This window comes from Vulpes lagopus, chromosome 24 (assembly GCF_018345385.1).
Source record: "Vulpes lagopus strain Blue_001 chromosome 24, ASM1834538v1, whole genome shotgun sequence".
In the NCBI taxonomy this organism is placed as follows: Eukaryota; Metazoa; Chordata; class Mammalia; order Carnivora; family Canidae; genus Vulpes; species Vulpes lagopus.
Window position 1 is genome coordinate 17,505,505 of NC_054847.1, and position 21,108 is coordinate 17,526,612.

The window sequence follows — 21,108 nt, forward strand, 5'->3', positions numbered from 1 at the left end:
TATTGTATAGCTCTTAGCCACACAATGAATTGTTGATTCATTTAAAAGAACCCTAGAAAGTAGTGGCTATAACTAAAACGAAGGAAAATCTGGGTATATTTATCTACGATTCATATTTTTTAAAACTATGGCTTTATTTTGCTTGAGTTTTTTTTTTTTTACCCCTTTACATCTACAATAAACATTAATATATGATATAAAGTTTCTTTTAGTTAGCCCAAGTAGAAGTCTTTTTCCTTCTTCTCTTTGGTATTCTGTTTGCAAAACAAGTAAAGCAGGTTTTATAGACTAAGGTAACTAGTTCTATTTAATGAATCACTTTATTAAAACTCTTATATATCAATTTTGTTATAGCCTAACTCACAATTTATACTTTTAAAACTACATTCCTTCCTTGCACGCCCCTCCCTTAGAAAGTAGAAGGTTTTTCCAAAATTTTTTACTTTTAAATCATCAAATTCTTATCTTTTCTGCAGATAATATCACCTACCGCATTATTTTTGGCTGCAAAAGTGGAAGAACAGGCTCGAAAACTTGAACATGTTATCAAAGTAGCACATGCTTGTCTTCATCCTCTAGAGCCACTGCTGGATACTAAATGTGATGTATGTAAAAATAATTCAATTGGTGTTGCCTTCCAACTGCTGATTATTTCTTTTATCATTTAGGAATATAATAACCAGGGAGTAATCTAACAAAACATTTTGTGTATGTACATGAATTTCAGTGTCATTCTGAATCATGTTAAGGTTATGATTCAAGGGTGGTTTACAAGTGTTTCATGTTTTGCTGATTATCCTCACAGCAAACCTATGGTATATGTAGAGGGTAAGTCCTATCACCTCCTTGTTTGGGTCCATTTGAGACCAGAGATAACCCTATAAAATTGTCAGCAATGAAAAAAAAAAAAAGAAAAGGAAAGAAAAACCTCTGGACTTGTCCCTAGATCAGTAAATAGTAATTATACAGAGTTGTTCCTTGGTTAATGCATGTATACCAATAGTTATCTCTCTGATACTGACACATAAAGATGCTATTTTACTATGGTTTCACGAGAGGGGTTTTCTTTTTCGTATTTTAATTTTCGTTAAGAGTAATGCAAGTTTTGAAGAACTTGTTCATCATCAACATTTTAACAGACCTTGTTTGAAAGTGCCATTTTAAAGTGTTATAACAGAAGGTAGAATTCTAGACTTTTTTTTTTTTTTTTTAATAGACTTATTTGAGAGAGAGAGAGAGAGAGAGAGAGAGAGGCAGTACACAGAGGGAGAAGCAAGCTCCATGCCGGGAGCCCAATGCAGGACTCGATCCCAGGACTCCAGGATCGCGCCCTGGGCCAAAGGCAGGCGCTAAACCTCTGAGCCACCCAGGGATCCCTAGACCTTTAAATTCACTTTCCCAGCATTTGTATTATGGATGTGTTCCTTTATCAGGAACTTTTAACTACTGAATGAGTGCTAGATTGTATCAGTTCACTTTCATTTAGTTCAATCTAAGGTCCAGATTAAGTATATCTGACTTTTTAAAAATATATCTGAGTTTTTATTGACAAGTTTTATCTTACATGTTGGTTTTGAGTGAGATACTAATGTAATCATTTGGTAATAAAGACTGATTATTCAGAGATTGTTCTAATTTTTATTAACTTTAAAAATTCAGAATTATTTTTGATAAATACTTGATATTATTCAAATAATAGAAATCTATGTTTTTAAAAAAATCATCTTAGTGACCTTTTCATAATGAGACAGAAAGGTGCTTTTCACTCTGAGTTTAGCAGCATATCCTTACTTGAATATTTAGATATGATGTATTATTTTAATCGCCTTACTTAGTTGTCATAATTTAAGAAATTTGATAATGGTAGAAATTTTTCATACTCTTTATTCCCAGAGTAATTGCCCTAGGGGAATGATTTGTTGAAGTTGAAAGAGAAGGTCCTCTATTTCCCTGTGGGTGTACGATAAATTCTTTTGGTATTTTACATCCAAAGTGTTTTAATCTAGAGATTTGAGGCTTTGCTTTGATTGTATTTTGTCTTTTCTGAAGACAGAAAGTTTGTAAAAAAGAACTCACTGACTTACTCTGACCATCAAGGAATTGCCACATGAAATATCTTAGACTGAGTTGATATGCCTTTTCTCTGCAGGCAGGTTTGAATTTAGTGTTCTTACCTGAAGAGGTGCTGCCTATCTTAAGTGTCTTGAAGCACCAGTGCCCATGTGAAGTTTTATGTTATAGGCTGGACAGTGTTACTTTAAGTTAAGCTCTACCTCCTTTCATGTTATTGTTGTCTTTTTAGGGGTTTTGTTGTTTTTTGTTTTACCTTGCTTACATATTCTATATTAGAAGTAATTCAGTTTCGATTGGTTGCAGAAAATAGGATTTCTCTGTCACCCTCAATTTATTTCCTTTATGTTTCCAAACTACTCTGGTTCTTTTGTAATCTGTCTGTAATTTTTATGAGATTCAGTGGTCCCATAGTCTAGTAGTGTTTATCTTAATTATTTTAATGTTATTATTTTTACCTGACAGGCTTACCTTCAACAGACTCAAGAACTGGTTTTACTTGAAACCATAATGCTACAAACCCTAGGTATGTATTTATGTCAGATACTGTTTTTATGTGTGCTCTACAGTAAAGTATTCTAAAGATGGAATAATTTTATCATTGAAGAAAGTGTCGTTTTAAAACAAGGTATGGGACCAGAATGGTATTGCCTGGTTATTAGGAAACCTTTTTTTTTTTTTTTTTTAATTTCATTTGGCATAATTAATTGAATGGTAAACATAGTTTTCATTGTGAAAGATTGCATATGATTATAGTGTGTGCAAATATTCTGACTTATAGTCAGTATTTAATGAATTTATCACACTTTTAATGTGACACAGTTATTTAAACGTTGATCATCCTTTTCTAAAAGTTATATCGTCTGCAAGTTTTCTGCAATTTAAGTGATTGCTAAAGATTATTCTAATCTTTCACTTTATCATTGTGGAAATTGAGACCTAAGGAATTTTGTCTTGTGCGAAGTCATAGATTACTTCAGGAAGAATTTAGCAGTGTGTGATGGGAGTAACATGGCCTTTATGGAGATCTTGGTTTAAAAGTCTGTAGGCCTTTGACTTGCTTTGTAAAATTCAGCAAAGTTGTTTTACCTTTCATACCTCCATTGTGCATATGTCTGCCTTAACATTGTGAAGTTGAAGATAAGAGTGTATAAATAACATGTACCACATAGTGTATGCATTAGAAGTAACCATTATTCACTATGGTAGTTATTTATTACTCCATTCCTAGTCGTTGAAGAGAGGTGTGATAATCATAGTCTCCCATCATGACATACTTTTTTTATTTTTTTATAAAAGTAGCTTGCTTGATGTTTTTATAGTATAAAAAGATACAAAAATAGGAGTCTTGTTCTCCAAATCTAATGATTTAGCATGTTACTGCATTTATTATATAAAATTCTATGAATATGAAATTTAGATAGGGAAACAAACCATGAGAGACTCCTAACCCTGGGAAACAAACAAAAGGTTGCAGAAGGGGAGGTGGTCTGGGGGTTGGGGTATCTGGGTGATGGGCACTAAGGAGGGCACTTGACGGGATGAGCACTGGGTGTTATACTATATGTTGGCAAATTGAACTCAATGAAAACAAAAACAACAACAAATTGAAATTTAGAAAGATTTGCGTAATAAAGGTTAAAAGGAAAATTAGATTATTTTAAGGGAAATGTTAGAATTTATAAAGTATACTTCTGTGGTTTTGATTAAAGTGTGATTTTGCAGGTTTAATTACAGTAGGAATATAAATAGATCACACAACAATTTTAGAGATCTACATTACCCCTTTGTTAGGATGTTATTCATTTACTTCTGCTGAAGACACTAGATGTGACCTCCACTTTTTAAAAAAAAGGAAAAACCCTACCCTACCTAACGGCTGATTAGACATTGAAAGCTCTTTCAGCATTTTATCTTTGGTTTTAAAAACAGTGATTTAAAGAATCTTGAGGCCACAGATTCTTTTATTTTAAAGATTTTATTTATTTATGAGAGACCTAGAAAGAGAGAGGGGCAGAGACGTAGGCAGAGGGAGAAACAGGCTCCATGCAGGTAGCCCGGTGCAGAACTCAATCCCAGGACTCTGGGATCACGCCCTGGGCCAAAGGCAGATAGATGCTCAACTGTTGAGCCACCCAGGCATCCCGATTCATTTGTTTTAATAATTTATATTATCAGTGAAATGTAGTTATAATCTAACTGGTTGGAACCCTTTGATCTATGGCATACTAAATACTAAGAAAATAAGAGGACTATAAACATTTAAAAGGTCTTTTTTTTTTTTTTTTTTTTTTTTAAGATCTATTTATGTATTTGTTCATGAGAGACACAGGCAGAGGGAGAAGCAGGCTCCCTGCTGGAGCCTGATGTGGGACTTGATCCCGGAACTCTAGGATCACGGCCTGAGTCTAAGGCAGACGCTCAACTGCTGAGCCACCCAGGCATCCCAAAAGGCCTTTTCTCCCACTGTAGCTCAGGGATTATATTTATGAGAATACCCTGTTTACATCTTCTGAAAGAGTTGGAATACATTTTACAAATATGTTACATAGTTGAATTCTTTGCGTAATAGTTGTAATTTCCATAATTTTAGTTTGTTTTTAACCTTAGGGTAATCTCAAACTTACTCTGAATTTTTAATAAGCATCACCCCAATCTATAAGTAACTGTTACCAATTTTCATTAAATGGAACATTGTTTCTGAGAAGAAATTATTTCTTGTCATTGAAAGTATAATGAGCATTATCAGTAACAGAAAATAATTTTGTCTTTGGATCTTTTTAATAATGAATAGTATATTACACATGTATGGTTGTGCTGATGAATGACATTTCTCAGGCAAGTATTGTAGTGTGGTAAGTGATTGGGAAAAAAGTGCTTTTCATTTCAGGTTTTGAGATCACCATTGAACATCCACACACAGATGTGGTGAAATGTACCCAGTTAGTAAGAGGTAAGTGATCTTTGAAACTTCTAAATTAAGTACTAATGCTTTTTATTGTCTATAGTTGATTTGAATGAGTTTTATTAAAATGGGAGAAATGTTTTGAAACAACATCTTTTGGTGTTCTCCATCTACCTATTCATCTACTTCTGTATGTAGTTCTACCTGGTGAATTAGCTTCCTTTAAACTTACAGGAGAAAAATAAATAAACTTACGGGAGAATTTCTGTTCACTAAAAATTGGAGGGCTTCCAAATATTAAGACTTTATCCTACCTCCCCATTGGGCTAAGCCATTCTCATTTCATTTAATATTTAAGAAGTTGGCCATCAATATATACATGCAGAAAATTTCTGGTCTATCTCAAACTTTCATTGACTTCTAAACAATTATTATAATTTAAGAATTTGGAGGCCACCCTCAGATCTTTCAGATAAAAATTGTCTTAGCAGATTTGCCATTTTGGAAATATTTTCCCCATATTCATTTGAACAAAATTGACTTAATGCATTTTTCAAAGTTCTTCAGCATTACTGAAAATAATTTCCTTTGTGTGTGTAATAGGGAAATAGTATGCTACAGACAGCATGTGATGTGCCTATTAAACCTTTTAAAACAGGAGTAGGAACTTTTTGTATTGTTTGCTTTACTATTTATAAAGCATGTGGTACACATTTTTCTACTCTTGTTAATGAATCCTATGTATCTGTTCTTGTATCCCTAGAAATATTCTTTAAGTAGTTGCATGTTGTTACACTACTTCTACTTTGCTGTTTCCCATTTGAAGTGTTAATGTACTAAGAAGAAACGCTTGGAACCTTCATTGTGCCTTTTTCTGTTACTTTTTGAAAATGAGACTCTGCAATTTCATTCTTTTACCCCCAGACTTCTTTAGGTTTATTCTAAACAAAATGGGTAAGACTAATAAGGGCTTTGCTTTGTTTTTTTAGTGTTTATCTGAATATTTTAAGTTTATTTATTCATTTTAAATTGAATTCATATGTTAATGGCTATATTTAAAACAAATCTTTTGTTACAGTGTTGTTGTTAAGAACTGGACTTCTAAAAAAAAAAAAGAACTGGACTTCTGAAAGTCCAGTTGATTCTAGTAGCTAGTACATGATCCTAATAGCTAGTACATGTTATGACTCATAGAACATAATTAATTATGGTTCCTGTAGTTCATGGTTACCAGAATATAATTTAGAGCTTATTTTTATCCCCAGAATTACCATGTAGTATAGAATTATGTAGGTAACTAGTGTATTTGTTTGAATGAAGGAAAAGTTAGAGTAGTTTTCCTATAAACTTGAAAGAATAAGCTGTTTGGTCAGAATAATGAGGAGTCCATGTAACTTTCCTTTAAGCCTAATGAAAAAAAGATAGCAAAAAAGATATTTTTATAGATTAAAATATATATATATATATGTACTTCGAGATGAAACTGGATTTTCAGATTAATATCATTGTGAAATTTGAGTCATCCTTAAAGATCCTTAATCAGAATTCAGTAGCTTTTTTTGCATGTTCCCCTATATCTAAAGCTAGAGACATCAAGTGCATTCATTTGCAGAGTTGGATAGTAAGTTTTTTAAAAACTCACAAAAACTAGAAATTTGAGGTTTTATCCAAAGCAGAACATTTAAATCTTAATTTTTTGTTGTTAATGGTTAAAATGTGACCGAGTCTTAAATTTTAGTACAAATCTTACATATGTTTAACTTCCATTTTGTCTGACTAACATTTCAGGTAACTATAGTTTACATCTCACTCCATTTAAAAACATTCTTTCATGTTTGGTGTCTGTTTTTCTTTGCTCTGTTAAAATTTTCAGCTAACAAAAGAACATTTTTCCTACATTCTTCCTCTATTGCACACTGTTGATAGGTTATTAAATTTAGATATATTCTGAGGTGAAAACTGCTATGGCAATTTAAAATTATTTTTACTTCCTTCTCTACATATTTTGATTCTTTGGGGATATGGGGGTGGTAAATGGTTTGGTTTCTTTAAAATTCTTCTCCCCCTGTCCCACCCCCTCTGGAGATGAGAAAATCGATATTATGCTACTTTGCTGCAGAATTGGCTAATGTCATTTTACAGGGACCTTTCATTTCTGTGATTTCTCCTTCCCTCCCCACCAGGAAAGAATGCCATACATAAGTCACACTGCCTCCAAGACATCTGATGCTTTGACACTCTTCCTTAGCACAACTCTGCTAAGCCCAAATCCCTTTTGTATCCCTTATGTTGGTGATCCACAAGGGGCAGCAGGGATTACAGGTGCCATGAAAAAAATAGGCCTGTTAGAGAGGGGTGAGTTGAGGTAAACTGATCCTAGGTGAGCAGAGGGATAAGGTACATCAATGATTATGAATGTAATTGGGGGAAAAGGGGAAATTATAGCACCAGAATCCCTATTGGGAAGAATACGATACAGATAAAGTGAGCGGGGTACTGTTTTCAATTTCAATGTCTTAAAAGCTAGTTAAAATTTGCTTTTCCTTTGGGGACCAGTGCTGAAGCATCCTGATTCCCTAGAGTACTTATATCTTTTCTAAAGTTGACAATTGGATTCTATAAAAAAATATATATTCAGTGTAGTTTTCTATATCTATACCCTTAGGATGTTTCTAGGTTGTTTATTCCTTGTTGTTGCTTAGTAGCATGAAAAACTGGGCAGTTTGTGCTCTCTTGAGTTTGGGGGGTGGGGGTTTGTTTTGTTTTCTTTTCTTTGGATGGAAGTACTTAAGCCAACTTAAATATGATGACTGAGGATTAAGTCTGGCAGGCAACTCTTTGTATTTTGTATTAGACTTCAAAATCTTTTCTTCTTCTTCTTCTTCTTTTTTTTTTTTTTTAAATCCAGGAGAATGCTTTATTGCAACTTTTAGCTGACTAGATGCTTAACTTAGTAACAAGTTTAGCCCTTGTAACTGGCTAGCTAAAAGCAAATCGGCTTGTTTCTCAGATCTTTGGGGGATAGCAAGAAACATTTGAGTGAATGTTGTTGAAGATTTTCAGTAGTATAGAAAATGATGGCGCTCTTGTGATATTTGTAAGTAGTAAGTAAAATTTACTTTTTGTGTACAAAACTTTGAAGTTTTTGTTGTGTTGAGAACTTTTTGATGGTAGCACAATAAAGCTGATAGTATTGTCTTCGTTTTTTTTTCTTTTCTTACAGCAAGCAAGGATTTGGCACAGACATCCTATTTCATGGCTACCAACAGGTTGTTATCCTGACCCTCTTTGTTGCACTGTTGTAGCACACTATAGCTTCCTTTAATGCAGGGCCCCCTCAATGTGTCTCTTACCCTTGTTGCAACAGGAGACTGGACCATCTACTGTGGTGGTACCTTCCTGTCTGCTTTGCGGTGTATTGTACAAGGGACTTTTGGCACAGAGGGGTTAAATGCACATTGTGAAGTGTAGTGGTGCTTTCTGATGACATATTCTCGATTTGTGAGTGCATAAGTCTAAAATTGGTAGCCTGAATAGCAGCTAAAGATTACAAAGAGCTAAACTTAACGTAGAAATTCGAGCAACTTGGTAAGTATAAAGCTATTTCTAGTTTACAATTATAGTTAAATGACAATATTTTTTAAAATTTCACATTGATCCAATCTTAACTTTAAAATAATCATTAAAGTATTTTTTAATAAATAAAATTTATATAACTTGGGTTGTTTTTCCAGATAATGCCCAGATAATACTAGTTGTAAATCAGAAGTAGCCAAGTCCTGTCAGTGCCTAGATTTGCATAAGTACAATTTTTACTTTAAAAAAACTTACTTCCTTTTCATTTTACATAAAAAATGGTGTGGGTTTGCAGTTGATAAACATTTTCATCAATTCTGAGCAGAAATGAAAGAATAACTTTTTTAAAGCCTTTAATATCTAATACATAATTCTGTTCTGGGTTAATTATATTAATGCCGTAAATTTGTTTTTTTAATGGGTCATTCGGGAGGAGGGGACCAAACTAGCATTGTGTGGTCCTCAATTTCTTGTGACACTGTTAAGTTTTATGTAAAACATTGGATTGGCAAATGCCAATATATTTTCTTAGGTATATGTTGTTGGAATTTAATCTCTATCCCTAGAAATTTTGAACAACAAAAAAGAAAGTACTAAATATAAAACATTGGTTAGAAAAGGCTAGTTGTCACATGTTATGTGCCCAGTTTGGGGCATATAATAGGAGAAAGATAGCATTCTTCTAGTGTATGGCAGCATTGGGCCTTGCAGCTTTTCACCAAAAGGTAAGTTTTCTCTGTGGCTTCGCCAAAAAGGAGGCAGAGGTTTATATAGATCAGGGTTAGATTCTCTTTGACTTGAGAACTATGTTACCTCACATCAGATGGTAGGATTCCTGATTCTTACTTGATTCTATAATGTGATGTTGAAATTACTTTGTCAGTTTTACAGTCTTCTACTTTTTCTTTACTCTTTTGCCATGGCATTACATAAGAAACAAAAAGACTACAAAAAATTAAAATGTTATACTTGTTTATGCTGATTATTGAAAATATACTGTCTTCCCCTCCTTTTATAAAAAAGTAAACTACTTCAAAATTTAGAAATATTAATGTATTAACAGTAATAAGATATTACTATAATGCTCTTGGGGAGTCAGAATATGGATAATGTTCATAATTTATGTAGGTTTTTAGTATTAAAATTTTATAACTCTAGTGCTAGTTTTTAGTTTAATAAAATAAGGTTTTGTACTCTAGACTTATAGAAAAAAACCTCTGTTTTTGCTTTAATCTTACTGGGAAATATTTTTCTTTGTTTTACATATTTGAATTACTATGGTTCTTCGTTTTCAAACCTGCTCTACAACAGTCTGCACCTTACCACCTTCTGTCTTCAGTACAAACCAACAGTGATAGCATGTGTATGTATTCATTTGGCTTGCAAATGGTCCAATTGGGAGATTCCTGTGTCAACTGATGGAAAACATTGGTGGGAATATGTGGATCCTACGGTTACTCTAGAATTACTAGATGGTAAGTAGCTTAAAAAATCTCTTTACATTGAAAACATTTTTTATTATGGAAAAATTCTGCCTACTTTTGTATAGGTTTGAAAAAGAGTGAATCCCTGTAGGTTTATACTTAAGTGAACAGTTACCAATTCTGGCCACTCCAATGTCTCCCCTTCTGGAACTCTTTAGTTATTTTGATATTAATCCCAGGTATCTCTTCAACTATTAATATTTCAGTTTGTGTTTTAAGAGTTAAGAGACTCCTTAAAAACATAACTAACTATAAGTTCATTTTAACATTTTAATTTAAAAACATAATTACATAGTCAAATGAATAGGATAAAAATAAGGATTCGTTAGCCTAAACGAAGAAAAAAAACTTGAAAAAAATAAATAATTAAAAACTTGAACATATTTTAACCACCAATGAACATCAAAGCTCTTTCAGGATTTTTAAAATATATATATATGATTTATAATGGTATAGGTTGGTAGTACAAGAATCTCAAAGTCGGTTATAACTTGTAGTACATGTGAAGCATTGAAATAAAGGTATCTCAGGGTAATATTCCTTGCTCTGTAGTCCCACTCTAGTGACGTTTGTCATTATTGCCTTGCATTAAGTATGAATAAAATCAGCATACAAATTCTATAAATTGTGACCTTGGAATTGAGTCTCCAAATAAGAAATTTCTCTGGTAAGATATAAGAGAAGCTGACCAGAGGTAGAGATTCTTGAGGAGTAAGACATTTTATTTAACCAAGTACTGTAGATTTCAGAAAGGGAAATAGATTGCACTTCTTACCAAAAATACACTTAAACTGGTATGTTAGGTTTTCAGCTTATTTTTGTGGACTTTCGCTAAACTTCTGTTGCAAAATTGAAGCTAATGGGAAAATAGGATTTATACCTGTTGCTACTGAGGACGTCTTCTACATAGAGACCTTTCTAGGTTTCATATGTGATCTTCTAGTAAAATCTCAACATGTTTCTGTAACCTAGATGTTTCTTTTCTGTGAAGGGCCAAATAGTAAGTTTTTCAGGATTTATGAGCCCTTCTATCTATGCCAACTATACAACTCAACCACTGTAGCTAGAAAGAAAGGAGCCATAGGCAGTCTGTAAATGAATGGGTATGACTGGGTTCCAATAAAACTTTGTTTTACATACACAAGGTACAGGTCATAATTGCAGTGGTTTGTCTACATTTCTGGTAAAATATGCTTCCTTTGTAGATCTCTTAATTTTCAGGGGTTTTTCCCTTGAAAAATTTCTTGCAGAGTATCTCATGCTATATTACTGCCACATAATTATGTTCTTTTTCTTACATTGCCAGAGGTTTTTTTTATAGTTTAACAAGAGAGAAGGAAATCTTCAATGAGTTGAAAATGGCGTCTTCTAAAGCCATTGGGGGCTATTTTTCTTTTGACTTGAAAATTAGGTTATCTATGCCACCATCTCTTACTTCAGCAGTTAACAGATAAGATAAAGTAGGTATAATCTGAATAAAAATAGTTTATGTACTTGATCCTAAAACAAAGTTCACAAAAAGCAAGTAATCTGCCTCTTAACAGTGCTTTTAAATTATATCTAAAGTTTTTTTGACACAGCAGGGGCCATTTAAATGATCCTTCTGCTTCCATTCTGAAAAGGCTCCAGTTTGTTATTCATTTGAAGAGCCATTGAGTAGGAATCTAGGACATTTAAGACATTGACAATTTCAGCATCTCATAAAGCAGTCTTTCTCTGTGTTTTGGTCACCAAAAAAAAAAAGAAAAAAAGTAACAGTTGAAGATATATCTGAATTTCAGCCTGGTGTTTAAGCATCAGTGTTCACTAAAATAATTCATTTAATGACTGTTGTAGAAACAGCATTGGCTTGGACTTGGCCTATCTGTAACGTTTCTTGTTGTTTTGCAGTTATAATTTTGTTTTGCAGTTATAATTTTTTTCATAATTTATGATACAACAAACCTTTGTGTGTTTTTTGCATTTTGAATTTTTTTCTGTATCCTAACTTTGGGGGGGGGGAGTCTCTGTTTTAAGCATCATACTGTGATTTTTGTGCACATTACTAATGTATTAGTGATTATTTGACAGATTCTTTTGATCCTCCACTATAAAATTCAGTAAGAAAATAAAAACAAAACTTACATTTTGTGCCTGCTATATAGGCAAGTTTTAGACCGGAAACTATCTACATTTAATCTTTGACAACCAAGCTGTTAAATCAAAATAATTTCTTGTTAATTTTGGATTCAAAAGTATTATGTATCTGCTAGATTTGTGTTCAAAGTATAGAAAAGTGGGAATTTTTCAAATTAGGAAATACAGTAGTCCAGGCATTAGATTGTTTTCAAACTGGATGTAAAAGTTAATGAATGTTGAGCAAGTTTTAGTTGTCACAGCTTATGAACATAAGTGCCGAGTTTTTGCATATTTTTTGCTTCAAGAAAAATTCTGTATTGTCTGAATTTCCATTATCAATCTTGGCATATTTGCCTAGAATAGTTTACAGAGAAGCTTACTATGTGTACTAAAAATAATAAATCTATGTAGCCTCTATGGAATTTGCATTAATATTACATGATACTGTAATTCATTTGACTGGTATGTTTGTCTTGAGTGGTCAGTAGCTTTATTAATGGCACTATTTTGAGGTTGGAAAGTAGAATTCATCATAACCATACCACCTTGGGAAAGGAAGTCATCCCCATCCTAAATTTAAGGGAAAAAACGAGTTAAAAATATATGACCGAGGGTGGTTTTACTAATATGTTAATGGTAATAATTACTAAGAGGCTATGGGTATAGGTGGAGGAATTTTTGTTTAGCTTTGAAATAATTTTAAACTTAAGTTACAAGATAGTACAGTTTTATACCTTTTACTGGGTTTTCTGTGAACATCTTACATACATACATGACTATCAAAACCAAGAAATTAACATTGGTACAATACTATTACCTAAACTACAGGTTTTATTTGATGTCCTCAGCTTTTCTATTCTGGGATCCCGTGTTGCATTTGCTTGACAAGCCCCTTAAATCTCCTCCAATTTTTTTTTTTAAGATTTTATTTATTCATGACAGACACAGAGAGAGAGAGAGAGAGAGAGAGAGAGGCAGAGACACAGGCAGAGGGAGAAGCAGGCTCCACGCAGGGAGCCTGACGTGGGACTCGATCCTGAGACTCCAGGATCACGCCCTGGGCTGAAGGTAGACGCTAAACCGCTGAGCCACCGGGGCTGCCCCCAAATCTCCTCCAAATTATACCGATTTTTCTATCTTTTATATTCTTTTATGACCTTGACACTTTGGAAAATAATGGTTACTTATTTTATAGAATGTTCCTCGATTGGGGTTTAATGTTTCTCAATATTAGATTGGAATTACGCATTTTTGGCAAGAATACCACAGAAATGGGAAGCAGGGTGCACCTGGGTGGCTCAGTGGTTGAGTATCTACCTTGAGCTCAGATCGGGATCCCAGGATCCTGGGATCAAGTCCTATATCAGGCTCCTTGGGAGGGAGCCTGCTTCTCCCTCTGCCTATGTCTCTGCCTCTCTCTGTGTCTCTGATGAATAAATAAATAAAATCTTTTAAAAAGAGAAAGAAATGGGAAATGGGTTATACCTTACTCTGTAAGGTATCTTATCAGGGGGGTATACCATATATCAAGGGGTTTGCTTTTCAAGGAGTAGATCTTATTACTGGTAATGATAACTGTGATTACTTGGTTAAGGTGATATCTGCTGCGCTTTTCCATTGTAAAGTTACTATTCTTCTCTTTGTAATTAAATATCTTGAGGAAGGTATTTTAGGGTTATACAAATATCTTACTTTTCTCAAACTTTTGTCCATTAATTTTAAAGAATCTCTTGATGGATCTTGCCTGCAATGATTATTACTATAATGTTGACCAAATGATTTTCAATTAGGAGGGTATCTTTTAATGCTACCAAATTTTCCAGAAATTCTGAGTAAGCATGGGGGTGGAGGGAAAGAGAAATTATTTTTTTTAAGGATTCATCTTTGTAAATAGCAGTTCAGATCCCTGTCGACTTCTTTATTTGCTGAAAGTTGAATTAGAAAGATGACAGTGAAGTACATGAACTCATGAGGCCCCTTTTTAATATTGCCCACTTGAGAGAAATATAAATTCTAAAGACACCTTCTAAGTTTTAAATTTAAATTTTATTTTTAGAGCTAACACATGAGTTTCTACAAATATTGGAGAAAACACCTAGTAGGTTGAAGAGGATTCGAAACTGGAGGGTAAGAGAATTGGCAGGGTTTTAATAGAATATCAGTGTGTTGCTTATCTAACAGTTACATAGCTAACCAGTCTTAATTTTTTGGTTAAATGTTCTTATTTCCTAAATGATTACAGTGTACATAAGCTGCATACACTCAGAGTTTATTCAACTGCTATGTCCAGTGGACTTTGTTAAGTACTTTATAAATTTTTTGTTTAATTCTCACAATGATTATAATGAAAATATTCTCTTTTATTTTTACAAATGGGCAAATTAAAGCCTAGACAAGTTAAATTACTTTCCCAAATGCTGGGCTTGGATTTAACCTTATCTAATTCTGAAACCGATGGTTTCCACCTTTTATAGCCGCCTTTTGTGCCTGTAAATAAGACATTCATTTACTGGCAGCATAAAGCCGTGAACCCCAGGTGTGATTTTTGTTTGCATATATTTAGTACATAGAATTTATAAAGCAAGGAAATTTGTATTAAATTCCTTTGCTGTCATTGCTTCTTTTGTGTTTTATTTAAATAGGCTAATCAGGCGGCTAAGAAACCAAAAGTAGATGGACAAGTTTCAGAAACTCCACTTCTCGGTTCATCTTTGGTCCAGAATTCCATTTTAGTAGATAGTGTAACTGGTGTGCCTACAAACCCAAGTTTTCAGAAACCATCTACATCAGCATTCCCTGCACCAGTACCTCTAAATTCAGGAAATATCTCTGTTCAAGACAGCCATACATCTGATAATTTGTCAATGCTAGCAACAGGAATGCCAAGTACCTCCTACAGTTTGTCGTCACACCAAGAATGGCCTCAACATCAAGAATCAGCAAGGACAGAACAGATATATTCACAGAAGCAAGAGACATCTTTGTCTGGTAGCCAGTACAACATCAACTTCCAGCAGGGACCTTCTATATCACTGCATTCAGGATTACATCATAGACCTGACAAAATTTCTGATCATTCATCCATTAAGCAAGAATATACTCATAAAGCAGGGAGCAGTAAACACCATGGGCCAATTTCTGCTACTCCTGGAGTAATTCCTCAGAAAATGTCTTTAGATAAATATAGGGAAAAACGTAAGCTAGAAACTCTTGATCTGGATGTAAGGGATCATTATATAGCTGCCCAAGTAGAACAGCAACACAAACACGTGCAGTCACAGTCAGCCAGCAGCAGTTCTGTCACTTCTCCCATTAAAATGAAAATTCCCATCACAAATACTGAAAAACCTGAAAAATACATGGCGGATAAGAAGGAAAAGAGTGGATCACTGAAGTTACGGATTCCAATACCACCCACTGATAAGAATGCTAGTAAAGAAGAACTGAAAATGAAAATAAAGGTTTCTTCCTCAGAAAGACACAGCTCTTCTGATGAGGGCAGTGGGAAGAGCAAGCATTCAAGTCCACATGTTAGCAGAGACCATAAGGAGAAGCACAAGGACCATCCCTCCAACCGCCACCACCCCAGCAGTCACAAGCATTCCCACTCACATAGTGGCAGCAGCAGCGGTGGCAGTAAACACAGTGCTGATGGAATACCACCCACTGTTCTGAGGAGTCCTGTCGGCCTGAGCAGTGATGGCATTTCCTCTAGTTCCAGCTCTTCAAGGAAGAAGCTGCATGTCAATGATGCATCTCACAACCATCACTCCAAAATGAGCAAAAGTTCCAAAAGTTCAGGTAGTTCATCTAGTTCTTCCTCCTCTGTTAAGCAGTATATATCCTCTCACAACTCTGTTTTTAACCATCCCTTACCCCCTCCTCCCCCTGTCACATACCAGGTGGGCTACGGACATCTCAGCACCCTCGTGAAACTGGACAAGAAGCCAGTGGAGACCAACGGTCCTGATGTCAATCACGAGTACAGTACAAACAGCCAGCATATGGACTACAAAGACACATTCGACATGCTGGACTCGCTGTTAAGTGCCCAAGGAATGAACATGTAATCATTTGTTTAGGTCAATTTTTCCTTTACTTTTTTAATTTAAAAATTGTTAGAATGGAAAACTTCCTCCTGATCTGGCAGTGGTAACTGTTGCTGCCACTGCTTCAATATTTGTAAGTGCTGCTTTATTCTTCATTCTGAAAAGAAGAGATTATAGTAAACAAGTCTTTATCTCCACATATGATAGTGTTATAAATACTGTAAAAGCATGGAAGGTGCAAAACTCAGTATTTCTACAATTGCAGCTAAGAACATTAGGATGAATGGCTGGCTGCTTCTAGGAATATAAGATGCCTCAAGCATTCATTATTTATAATTTGAATACTGTAGCTATTTTTTGTTGTTGTTGCTTGGCTTTTGAATGGGTGTAAATTGTTTTCTTTTGTGTATTTATACTTGTATGTATGTATGATTTGCATGTTTCAATGATAAAGGGATAAAACAGTATACTGACAACTGTTTACAAGAAAGTGGAGAAAAATGTACATACATTTTTGTATGTTTAGATATTACCATAAATACTCAGGATTGGAGCTGCTTGTAAGTATAACAATATAACTTTATTTTATTTTGTCAGAGTCCATCACTAATCTAAAACAAAGGTGGCACTTTTTCATGTTAACCTTAAACTCTAGGCCTTACTGGAAGCCACTGAAGGGGGACACTTCACTACCAGATGGGTATGCAGTGCCACAGATGGTCATTTATTTACACTGTGAGGCACTGAACTTTGGCCTTCAGAGCTTCTGACCAGGTTGGCTGCTGAAATAGCCCCTAATTTTCTGAAGGCTTGAAGAGGAAAAAATAAAGTTTACATACTCTTGATGTGAAGTGCATTTGAAATGTTTGTTGGCTTGTTGCAGTACTATAAACACAGAGCTGTTAATAATGGTTATGTAGATTACTGTGATTTGAAAACTAAATCCACAAAAACTTATATAGTGAAGAATTAGTAAGTTTTTTTCTTAAATAAAGAACTTTAACACTACATATTTTAACAGTAAACAGGGATTGCTTTTCCTTTAGTGTTCAGAATGACACATTCTTAAACATACTCCTCCCCCAAAGTGTGTTTGTGTGTGATGCCATATTTCTTTTTCAGGTAAATGCAGTCTTCCTTATAGAAATGAAATTAAACCTGTTGCTCTCTCAGTTCTTTTATATTCTAACAATAAATAAAAAGAAAAGATAACTGACTGTGCATTGTACCTGTATTTATAGCTTATGGTTGTTATCAGGAAACTGAGAAAAAAGGGGTAGCCTCCAGGTAAACAAGCTAGTGGAGGTTTTACATTTGTTTGCACATCTCAGTATATTCCTGTTGAGGTCAAGTTTGCACAGTCATCTAACTTCTGAACAAACAATAGACTATGTTTAAAATTTGTCTTAAATACCAGTAATGTGGCTCCAGTTTATCAGCTAATCTTGAATTAATCTGTGGTAAATCTTTGAGCTGTTGAGTGTCTTTAGATGGGGTGAATTCAACTTTTGTTGAACTGAAAACTGTCTTAATTTTTTCCTCTATGTATATGAATTATTTTTGTTACAAAGCCACTGATATGTGCACAATTGTAATTTTACTCAAGTATGTTGCAGTTGTAAATATTAGAGAATTTAATCTCGTGCTCTTTTATTTAGCAATTACCTAATTTGCCAGTAGCTTTATAATTTTTTTTAAGATAATTGTTCATTATTTTGTCAATGTTATTTGAACTTAGGATACTAGGAGCCTCTTTCTAGGGACTTTTCCTAGCTAGCATGTCCTAACATTTGTTCTTTGTCTTGCATAACTTTAGTAATCTTTGTCATTACATGTAACTTTGTTGCTCTGTATGGCATATTATTGTATCCATAAACATGGTAATTTTGATACAGTTATACTTTTACAGTGGTACATAATCCAAGGACTAGTATAGAATTAAGCTGAGTGCAAGATGAGGGCGGGAAGGGTTTTTGTTCTTGGTAATTTAGATGTGAAACCTCTAAGGAGCTATCATGTGAAACGACATAGGGTGGTCGTGCTACTGTATAATTGGGGATGATAATACCAGGAATTTTAATAAGATTTTGTAAAGAATATCCAAAAAAGTAGTGAACTTATTTTCAGTATGACATAGAAAACAATGTGAATATTTAAGGTCTGTGACTATACTTAAACTTCACTAAGAATTTGCAGAATTGTTTTGAGATGTGGGAATAAAGGTAATTTTGTTGAATCTTTATTGGTGCTAATGATGGACAGTTTAAAAGGTAGCTAGTATATATTGTTATGGGTCAGTACTTATTAGTACTTCCAAAATTGAATTTGAAATGCTATGTATTCACTTTTCACTCTGTAAATGTAATTCTTTACAATGACTTTATTTATTAAAGGGCAGCCAGTTGTAATTTGTACAGGATTGTGTGAGCTATTCAAACTCTTTAACCTCTGGAACAGGATTATAGCTTCCAAAACCACCATGGGGTTGAATATGAAAATCCTTTTAAGTTTCATTTCCATTAAATGAAAACCCCTATTACTCATACTACCATTAATTTGCTTTCCCCATCTCATTTGCGTAAAATAGTTCATCAGCCTGGTCCCAATAGGCTCAACCAAAGAAAAAGACTCCAATGAATGGACATTATTACTGAGTCTTCTTGTAAGTAGCCATAAATAAACCAAAATAGTATCATCAGATTTAGATATGAAATTCCACATGTGCAAAGTACTGTTAAGGTGATTTACATTTTTGATGAGATTTTTTTAATATTTGAAATATTAAAAAGCATTATCTTTAAACATCCTTTAAAAGAGTGAGTCATTTTTCAGTTGTCTTTTCCCTAGATCATAGTTTTGTTACCTTTATGCAGAAGCACATTGCATAGAAAGGCTTTACTTCTACCTCTTTAATAGTTTTCCAATATCGAACTGTGCCCCCTAAATATTTGCCTTAGCTACTTAAGATATGTTTTCAGAACCAAAAAGCAAGAGTGTCTTTTCATTGACACATTTTTGGAGGCCTACTTTACCAAACTGATGGGATTATCCTTTAGTGATTACGACCTTACAAAATGTTCCAGTTTCTTTTTGTTGTTGAACCTGAGGTTCATTTCTTAGGTTTGTCTTTGAAAGCATTACAGGTGCATCTTGATCTTTCTCTGTGTGTGCAGATGCATTCTGGTTAGAGTTGTTGAGTCCAGGTTTCTACCATGGTACATCAGTGGTTTTTTGTGGAATATCATGAGAGGTGCTTGCATGACTTTGAACCAGCAGATTATAATTAGGTATAGAATACCTTATCTTTTTGGTCTGTCTTCCTTGAACTTAAATGACTGGTCTACTTCAGAGAACCAAATTTTAAATGTTTTTGTTACTTACCAATTGCCTTTCCTAGCATTTTAAGCACATTTTTTGGTTATACTTGAGAATTTAAGTTGCTGATTCTTATTCCTGAAACCAACCTTAGAAATAAACCACTGCGTGACTTGTGTACTGTAGAAGTATCTTGGGTTTGGTTAGATATTTTAGGGTATTTTGCATTTACTGTGGAAATAAGTAAGGGTGGTGGTGGTTGTTTTTAACATGGTAGTAGCTCTAAAGGAAGACTTATATTCTCAAAATATCTCACCATTCCCAAATTTTATCTAAACAGTAAGCAGTTGTTTCTTGGCTATTTCTGTGCTTAAATTGCTAGGTGAGTTTTAAGATCTCTTTGCTGAGAAAAAATTGAGAGCTCTTGTGAAGAATTCTTGATTTAGCAGTCTTGCTCAAGAGGCTTTCTTGGGAGGCAGTAGGGTTCACTAACTGCATTTATCCAGATGAAGGGTCAGTTAATCCCACATCCAGGAAATTTGCATTAACTGAGCTCACAGAATGATACTTACGTGTATTTGTGTGCCTTTGTATTTAAGATAGGCTGGTTTAGATGGGGATCTTTGTGTTGGAAAACAGCACATTCTCTCTCTGTCCTCCTAGGGTACAAGTTATGATACCGATGTATTAATTTGAGAATTCACAATTAGATTAATATCTGAAATTTGATTTCTGTAAGCCAAATAGAAGTTTGCTTATTTTGTAAGGGAAGTTTGCCTTTATAATATAGATGATCTTGCCAGTGGATCTGGAATGCTCAGTATAATTTAAGTCTGATGCCACGCATCCATTTTTTATTCTACAGTGTCGATTTTGGCACAGCCAGCTTTTGCTTCTCTGACTCCTTTTTCTGTTCTATATAATTTACTAGTTTCTATTTTCACTTGACAGGTTCTTTAGAATAGGTTGATAAGCAAGATATACTGAAGGTTGTGTGGCTAGGAGTAATTCTGTTTTCATAAAGGTGAGTTAACCCATTCGCTGTGATCCTCTAATCCCAAAGGAAATTCTGAGGGCCAATTTCCTGTGTTTCCAACTTTTGGGAGGAAGCCTCGCTTAAAACTTGCTTAGTAGTTGGTTTGATTTGCCTGTTGTTTGTTAAGTAATGAGTACATTCTTTTAAGGTGTGTTTTTCAAGCAGCTTCACTTGGTTTGAAAAACTTCACATGTACTCATTTGTTGTCTGCAATGATTGGGATTTTATTTTCTGAATGTACCCCCAAACCCCCCAAGGACTATTGAATAAGGTATTTGCTGATAGAAAATCCAACAGGAATGTGTGTATGAGGCATCAATTCAATTAGTTATTGAATTTCAGCTCAGTATCTATTACAAGGAATAATTAATAAAATTTGTTGAAAATGTAAATCCAAGGCTCTATCATGTCTTGTTCATGTGAATCAGAAATAACTTTCAGTCCCTGGGAAATATGGGAAATAAGGTCTTAATGTAAGTTTCTCTTTCTGAGTAACTTCATAAATCATCAGGGAGTATGACCTTTGAGTTCATTCAGATTGTTCGTATTCCAGTC

At 34.2% G+C, this 21,108-nt stretch overlaps 1 protein-coding gene across 5 annotated transcripts in view; it reads left to right on the forward strand.

Moving 5' to 3' along the window:
• CCNT2 (cyclin T2) overlaps positions 1-20,943 on the forward strand; it is a 44,264-nt gene extending 23,321 nt beyond the window's left edge. For 2 of the 5 annotated variants that reach the window (XM_041739468.1, XM_041739470.1), the window contains 7 exons: positions 477-605; positions 2,536-2,596; positions 4,961-5,023; positions 8,199-8,244; positions 9,863-10,026; positions 14,210-14,280; positions 14,796-20,943. In XM_041739468.1, coding sequence (XP_041595402.1) covers positions 477-605; positions 2,536-2,596; positions 4,961-5,023; positions 8,199-8,244; positions 9,863-10,026; positions 14,210-14,280; positions 14,796-16,223 — 1,962 coding nt within the window. In that variant the 3' untranslated portion in view covers positions 16,224-20,943. Of the gene's footprint in view, positions 1-476; positions 606-2,535; positions 2,597-4,960; positions 8,080-8,198; positions 8,564-9,862; positions 10,027-14,209; positions 14,281-14,795 lie in introns of those variants that run through there. The other 3 variants (XM_041739469.1, XM_041739471.1, XR_005985441.1) reach the window with 3 other exon arrangements.
• The last annotated feature ends 165 nt before the right edge of the window (positions 20,944-21,108 follow it).